Source organism: Coregonus lavaretus (assembly GCF_964263955.1).
Source record: "Coregonus lavaretus genome assembly, contig: HAP1_SCAFFOLD_503, whole genome shotgun sequence".
In the NCBI taxonomy this organism is placed as follows: Eukaryota; Metazoa; Chordata; class Actinopteri; order Salmoniformes; family Salmonidae; genus Coregonus; species Coregonus lavaretus.
Genome location: NW_028165199.1, coordinates 19,001 through 27,500, shown reverse-complemented (window position 1 = coordinate 27,500; position 8,500 = coordinate 19,001). Strand labels below are relative to the sequence as shown.

General features: G+C 42.1%; 1 protein-coding gene across 1 annotated transcript in view; it reads left to right on the top strand.

Moving 5' to 3' along the window:
- Positions 1–5,823, top strand: part of LOC311116164 (rho GTPase-activating protein 42-like) — a 173,717-nt gene extending 167,894 nt beyond the window's left edge. The window contains exons 23-25 of the mRNA XM_084191286.1: positions 117–182; positions 1,710–1,789; positions 3,200–5,823. Coding sequence (XP_084047412.1) covers positions 117–182; positions 1,710–1,789; positions 3,200–3,288 — 235 coding nt within the window. The 3' untranslated portion in view covers positions 3,289–5,823. The remainder of the gene's footprint in view (positions 1–116; positions 183–1,709; positions 1,790–3,199) is intronic.
- The last annotated feature ends 2,677 nt before the right edge of the window (positions 5,824–8,500 follow it).

The window sequence follows — 8,500 nt, the reverse complement described above, 5'->3', positions numbered from 1 at the left end:
CAAAAGGTGGCCTTTTGAATATATGTAATCCATTAGTATGAGATTTCAGGCCATTGGTATATAGATTTTTTTGATAATAGGCAAATGCAACTGAATTGTTCCTGTTTGTGTTTCAGGGTCGCTGCAAGAGCCATGCTGTTTGAAAACTCCCCCTCAGCGGCGCAGACCACACCTGTTGGAAGGTACAATGTCCCAATGTCCCAATGTCCCAATGTCCCAATGTCCCAATATCTATGTTATCCCAAATGTCTGACCTGCTCAATATACGGCCTACTCTCTACTATTATTCACCTGTTATTCACCCATTAGTCACCTGTTATTCACCTGTTATTCACCTGTTATTCACCATTAGTCACCTGTTATTCACCCATTAGTCACCTGTTATTCACCTGTTAGTCACCTGTTATTCACATGTTAGTCACCTGTTATTCACCTGTTAGTCACCTGTTAGTCACCTGTTAGTCACCTGTTAGTCACTCATTAGTCACCTGTTATTCACCCATTAGTTACCTGTTATTCACCTGATATTCACCTGTTAGTCACCTGTTATTCACATGTTAGTCACCTGTTATTCACCTGTTAGTCACCTGTTATTCACCTGTTAGTCACCTGTTAGTCACTCATTAGTCACCTGTTATTCACCCATTAATCACCTGTTATTCACCCATTAGTCAACTGTTAGTCACCTGCTATTCACCCATTAGTCATCTGTTATTCACCTGTTATTCACCTGTTATTCACCCATTAGTCACCCATTAGTCACCTGTTATTCACCTGTTATTCACCCATTAGTCACCTGTTATTCACCCATTAGTCAACTGTTAGTCACCTGTTATTCACCTGTTATTCACCTGTTATTCATCCATTAGTCACCTGTTATTCACCCATTAGTCAACTGTTATTCACCTGTTATTCACCTGTTATTCACCTGTAATTCACCCATTAGTCACCCATTAGTCAACAGTTATTCACCTGTTATTCACCATTAGTCACCTGTTATTCACCTGTTATTCACCCATTAGTCACCTGTTATTCACCCATTAGTCAACAGTTAGTCACCTGTTATTCACCCATTAGTCACCTGTTAGTCACCCATTAGTCACCTGTTAGTCACCTGTTATTCACCCATTAGTCACCTGTCATTCACCATTAGTCACCTGTTGTTCACCTGTTATTCACCTGTTAGTCACCTGTTATTCACCTGTCTCCTGAGTGGCGCAGTGGTCTAAGGCACCTAAGGCATCCTGGTTCGAATCCAGGCTCTGTCGCAGCCGGCCGCGACCGGGAGACTCATGGGCGGTGCACAATTGGCCCAGCGTCGTCCAGGGTAGGGGAGGGAATGACCGGCTGGGATGTAGCTCAGTTGATAGAGCATGGCGATTCCCACGGGGGGCCAGTATGAAATTCACATGTTAGTCACCTGTTATTCACCTGTTAGTCACCTGTTATTCACCTGTTAGTCACCTGTTATTCACCTATTAGTCACCTGTTATTCACCCATTAGTCACCTGTTATTCACCTGTTATTCACCTGTTATTCACATGTTAGTCACCTGTTAGTCACCTGTCATTGTCTCCTGGGTGTTTCATTTATCATCTGTCTGTCTTTATCTCTCAGTCCATCCATATCCATAAAGACACCAAGGCCATAGATATACAGGATGTCTGTTGACTTTGTAATGTCTTCTGTGTCTCCTGTGTTGGTTCCAGAGACGCCAAGGCCATGTACTCCTGTGAGGCAGAACACAGCCATGAGCTCAGCTTCCCACAGGGGGCGCTCTTCTCAAAAGGTGAGTCACTCACTCAGTTAACACACACACACACACAGACAGCTAATGGGGTGTGTCTACTGTTAAACAGAATGGGGTCCGTCTGTACTGTAGGCTATCTGTTCCTGTGTACAGCAGATATGCCTCAGCTATGTATTTTACCCAGGTCTGGTCAATAGAAGGAACCATATCTAGGCTGTCTGTACCTGCAGACAGACAGGGTCCACCCCAACTTGGCAGGCCTCAGTAATAACTTGACCGTTTACCAGCGTTTTGTGTACAGACAGTGGAAGCATAACAACACTGCTTTTAGCATGACACTCTCACATCCTCTCTCTAAACACCCAGAGAGCCAGCCTAGCCTCAGAGGGATGTGATTACCCATCCTCTCTCTAAACACCCAGAGAGCCAGCCTACCCTCAGAGGGATGTTATTACCTCTCGCCATGTGTTTGGCTCAGTCCCAGGGCAACAGCCTTACAGCAGGTCACAGTAACCTCGTAGTGATGGAAGGCAGTGGAGCAGCTTAGCCGGATCTCATCCCTTCAGCTAACAGAGACAGACAAGGTCAACACTATCCCCCTCTGCAGCAGTCATATTACTGTTTAAGTGTGCCCGTTCCAAATGGCACCATATTCCCTGTAAAGAGGAGGAGGAGGAGAGGGGAGGAGAGGGGTGGGACTGAGGGGATGGGGGAGGAGGGGGAGGAGAGGGGTGGGGGAGGAGGGGGAGGAGAGGGGTGGGACTGAGGGGATGGGGGAGGAGGGGGAGGAGAGGGGTGGGACTGAGGGGATGGGGGAGGAGGGGGAGGAGAGGGGTGAGGCTGAGGGGATGGGGGAGGAGAGGGGTGACGCTGAGCGGATGGGGAGGAGGGGGAGGAGAGGGGTGACGCTGAGCGGATGGGGGAGGAGAGGAGTGAGGCTGATGGGATGGGGGAGGAGAGGGGTGAGGCTGAGGGGATGGGGGAGGAAGGGGAGGAGAGGAGAGGGGAGTGGGTATAATTCAAAAAGAACAGACTGACCTGGAGGCTCCCTTGATCATTAACGCTAATTACTCCAGCCTAGTGCGGTTTGATCTGTCATTAATGCTAATTATTCTACCCTAGTGCGGTTTGATCTGTCATTAATGCTAATTATTCTACCCTAGTGAGGTCCTGTAAGTCGCTCTGGATAAGAGCGTCTGCTAAATGACTAAAATGTAAATGTAATGTAAATGTTTGATCTGTCATCAATGCTAATTATTCTACCCTAGTGCGGTTTGATCTGTCATTAATGCTAATTATTCTTGCCCAGTGAGGTTTCAGCTGTCATTAAAGGTCAGCCTAGTATGGTTCGCTCTCCATGTTTCATTGAACCTGACTGGCTCCAAGCAACGTTCCTCTCTCTCCTCTCTTTGACTGACAGATGTTCTCTCTGTGTCTCTCCATCCTCAGTCTATCCATCTATTGAACCTGGCTGGCTCCAAGCAACGTTCCAGGGAAAGACTGGCCTGATCCCTGAGAACTATGTGGTTTATCTCTAACAACAAAACTGACTGATCCAAGACCTAAACAACCCAACCCAACCCTGATCATTTCATGGTATTCATGGTAACAATAATCTGCAAAAAATGATTGATTGATTTTTGCGAAGACCAAGTTTCCCTATTGATCAGAAATGTAGACATGGGAACGTTGAGCATAGTTCATATAGAATGAGCAGCTATGTGTTATTATCACCTTACTGTTGTATATATCAAGATGAATACTTCTGGTCACATGTCATGCTGCTGGTCCTATTCCTATAGGTTAGTGTTGAAATACTGTATGTTCCAGCTGGGATATGCAGTAAAAACATACATGATTGATAATATCACACTGAACAAAAAAATATAAACTCTGTGCGCAAATCTGTGCGCAAATGTGTTTACATCCCTGTTAGTGAGCGTTTCGCCTTTGCCAAGATAATCCATCCACCTGACAGGTGTGGCATATCAAGAAGCTGATTGAACAGCATGATCATTACACAGGTGCACCTTGTGCTGGGGACAATAAAAGGCCACTCTCAAATGTGCAGTTTTGTCACACAACACAATGCCGCAGATATCTCAAGTTTGGAGGGAGCGTGCAATTGGCATGCTGACTGCAGGAATGTCCACCAGAGCTGTTGCCAGAGAATTGAATGTTAATTTCTCTACTATAAGCCGCCTCCATCATCGTTTTAGAGAATTTGTCAGTACGTCCAACCGGCCTCACAACCGCAGACCACGTGTATGGCGTCGTGTGGGCGAGTGGTTTGCTGAAGTCATCGTTGTGAACAGAGTGCCCCATGGTGGCAGTGGGGTTATGGTATGGGCAGGCATAAGCTACGGACAACAAACACAATTCCATTTCATCGATGGCAATTTTAACGCACAGAGATACCGTGACAAGATCCTAAGGCCCACTGTGAGGCCCATTTTTTTAAAGGTATCTGTGACCAACAGATGCAAATCTGTATTCCCAGTCATGTGAAATCCATAGATTAGGGCCTAATGAATTTATTTGAATTGACTGATTTCCTCATATGAACTGCATGTTGCGTTTATATTTTTTTTTGTTCAGTATAATATACAAAAAAGCCCAGGATTCAATTGCGATTTGTCGGCTATGCACCATATAAAAGTCAAATATCTGAATGAGCTGACATATGCAGGTTTACTGTGAAGCCGGATCTTTGCCTTTAAAAAGTGCATAGAGGACAAAGCGTGATTGGACTAAATCCTGGCCAAACCCTACTAAGATGTCCAGGTATGTTGCCCCATAGACTGTCCTGCTGCTTGTCTGTCTTCAGTGTTACGGTACTAGTTTATTTCCATTATCACACAGTAATCATATGCTCCATTTGAGTAGATTTAGATGAAGGGCATGATTCCCTGACCGCTTCTTAGATCAAACCAACACATCCTTCTGAATCTTTGAACAACCTTTACATTTTGTACGTTTAAATCACAATGTTTATGGGCAATAACAGTTATTTAATGTGAAAGAGTCAGTGCACCTTTAGCTGGCCACTACCCTTCTGCTATGGTTGACATCGAAACCCACATACAGCACATGGGCTGGCATCACAGTTTTAGTCATTTAGCAGACGCTCTTATCCAGAGCCGTTTACCCCAGCAATTAGGGTTAAGTGCCTTGCTCAAGGGCACGTCGACAGATGTTTTTACCTAGTTGGCTCGGGGGATTCGAACTAAGTAAGCAGTGCACTACTTTTGACCAAAGCTCATACGGGTCAAATGGGGGTGCACATGCAAATGTATTTTCTACATAGTAAATTACTCAAGTGTTTTTCCTAACTAGTAAATCACTCAAGTGTTTTTCCTAACTAGTAAATCACTCAAGTGTTTTTCCTAACTAGTAAATCACTCAAGTGTTTTTCCTAACTAGTAAATCACGCAAGTGTTTTTCCTAACCAGTAAATCACTCATCATGGTACCTGCCACGTCACACATCCAGGAGTTCTTCCTCTATTTGGTACTATTCAAGTATTTACCCTTTTAATCTTCACTGTGTATTGAAATAATTGATCACATAAAGGCCAGGATTCGATCCGATCGCGCCTTTGTCAGCTATACACCTTTTTAAAGCTAATGTTCCAGTGTTCGTAGAGACCACGGAAATTACCTTTAAATGGTGCACTGTCCATATCGTCGATCGACTTGAATCCCGGCCGTAGTTATCTTCTTTTATGTACCGTTACGTCTAAATGATGAATTAGAAGACTGAATGTTTGTCTAATGTCCGATATACTAGGCTCTAGTACGCTGGTGCAAAGTCAACAGTGAATTATATCAACTCAGACTAAACATGTATAATATGCGAATGTGTCCCAAATGGCACCCTATAGCCTACATAGTGCACTATCTTTGACCAGAGCCTTATGGACCCTGGTCAAAAGAGGTGCACTATTAAGGGAAGAGGGTGCCATTAGGGACGCTACCTCTGATTCTATTTGTTATTAAAGATGGCGTTTGATATTTAATTTGTACTGTCACAAAATACTAAAGACTAAAGTAATAAATGTGTAACTTGTGTACAACAGAATGTCTTGTTATTTCTCTTCAGTCAAACTGCACTGCGAAAGAAATATAGGAATCATGAAAGTAAAATATTTTCAATTTGGACGTTGTTTACCTAATATCTACTACAGTAAAACTATTTTCGAAAAGTGAAAACAGAGAAGAGGAAATTGCTTCAACTTCAACACCAGACTTGAAAAGAAAGGAGGAGAAAATAATAACGTTATTTGGGCTTCTAGCGGTCAGTTGGAAAGATCTCGGTGTTCTTTTCCATTTAAATCCATTTGAATGTTCAGTGACCTTGAACAATGGTTCTGGAATGATCCTCCCTAACGTTAAGCTCTGCAGGCCACCGTCAAACAAGGAAATGATCGGAGCACTGAAATGTGAAACATTTCTTCTCTGTATTCTTTAGTGAACACTAATGTTACCTTTTAATAACTAACCCACTGTCTAGTCCTCTAGTCAGGCCAACTGATACCTTTTAATAACCAACTGTCTAGTCCTCTAGTCAGGCCAACTTATACCTTTTAATAACCAACTGTCTAGTTAGGCCAACTTATACCTTTTAATAACCCACTGTCTATTTAGGCCAACTGATACCTTTTAATAACCAACTATCTAGTCAGGCCAACTGATACCTTTTAATAACCAACTGTCTATTTAGGCCAACTGATACCTTTTAATAACCAACTGTCTATTTAGGCCAACTGATACCTTTTAATAACCAACTGTCTATTTAGGCCAACTGATACCTTTTAATAACCAACTATCTAGTCAGGCCAACTGATACCTTTTAATAACCCACTGTCTAATCAGGCCAACTGATACATTTTAATAACCAACTGTCTAGTCAGGCCAACTGATACCTTTTAATAACCAACTGTCTATTTAGGCCAACTGATACCTTTTAATAACCAACTATCTAGTCAGGCCAACTGATACCTTTTAATAACCAACTGTCTATTTAGGCCAACTGATACCTTTTAATAACCAACTGTCTATTTAGGCCAACTGATACCTTTTAATAACCAACTGTCTATTTAGGCCAACTGATACCTTTTAATAACCAACTATCTAGTCAGGCCAACTGATACCTTTTAATAACCCACTGTCTAATCAGGCCAACTGATACATTTTAATAACCAACTGTCTAGTCAGGCCAACTGATACCTTTTAATAACCAACTGTCTATTTAGGCCAACTGATACCTTTTAATAACCAACTGTCTAGTCAGGTCAACTGATACCTTTTAATAACCAACTGTCTAGTCAGGTCAACTGATACCTTTTAATAACCAACTATCTAGTTAGGCCAACTGATACCTTTTAATAACCCACTGTCTAATCAGGCCAACTTATACCTTTTAATAACCAACTGTCTAGTTAGGCCAACTTATACCTTTTAATAACCCACTGTCTATTTAGGCCAACTGATACCTTTTAATAACCAACTATCTAGTCAGGCCAACTGATACCTTTTAATAACCAACTGTCTATTTAGGCCAACTGATACCTTTTAATAACCAACTGTCTATTTAGGCCAACTGATACCTTTTAATAACCAACTGTCTATTTAGGCCAACTGATACCTTTTAATAACCAACTATCTAGTCAGGCCAACTGATACCTTTTAATAACCCACTGTCTAATCAGGCCAACTGATACATTTTAATAACCAACTGTCTAGTCAGGCCAACTGATACCTTTTAATAACCAACTGTCTATTTAGGCCAACTGATACCTTTTAATAACCAACTGTCTAGTCAGGTCAACTGATACCTTTTAATAACCAACTGTCTAGTCAGGTCAACTGATACCTTTTAATAACCAACTATCTAGTTAGGCCAACTGATACCTTTTAATAACCCACTGTCTAATCAGGCCAACTGATACCTTTTAATAACCCACTGTCTAATCAGGCCAACTGATACCTTTTAGTAACCTACTGTCTAGTCAGGCCAACTGATACCTTTTAATAACCAACTGTCTATTTAGGTCAACTGATAACTTTTAATAACCAACTGTCTAGTCAGGCCAACTGATACCTTTTAGTAACCTACTGTCTAGTCAGGCCAACTGATACCTTTTAATAACCAACTGTCTAGTCAGGCCAACTGATACCTTTTAATAACCCACTGTCTATTTAGGCCAACTGATACCTTTTAATAACCAACTATCTAGTCAGGTCAACTGATACCTTTTAATAACCAACTGTCTAGTTAGGCCAACTGATACCTTTTAGTAACCTACTGTCTAGTCAGGCCAACTGATACCTTTTAATAACCAACTGTCTAGTCAGGCCAACTGATACCTTTTAATAACCAACTGTCTAGTTAGGCCAACTGATACCTTTTAGTAACCAACTGTCTAGTCAGGCCAACTGATACCTATTAATATCCCACTGTCTAGTCAGGCCAACTGATACCTTTTAATAACCAACTGTCTAGTTAGGCCAACTGATACCTTTTAGTAACCAACTGTCTAGTCAGGCCAACTGATACCTTTTGATATCCCACTGTCTAGTCAGGCCAACTGATACCTTTTAGTAACCAACTGTCTAGTCAGGCCAACTGATACCTTTTAATAACCTACTGTCTAATCAGGCCAACTGATACCTTTTAATAACCTACTGTCTAATCAGGCCAACTGATACCTTTTAATAACACACTGTCTAGTCAGGCCAACTGAAACCT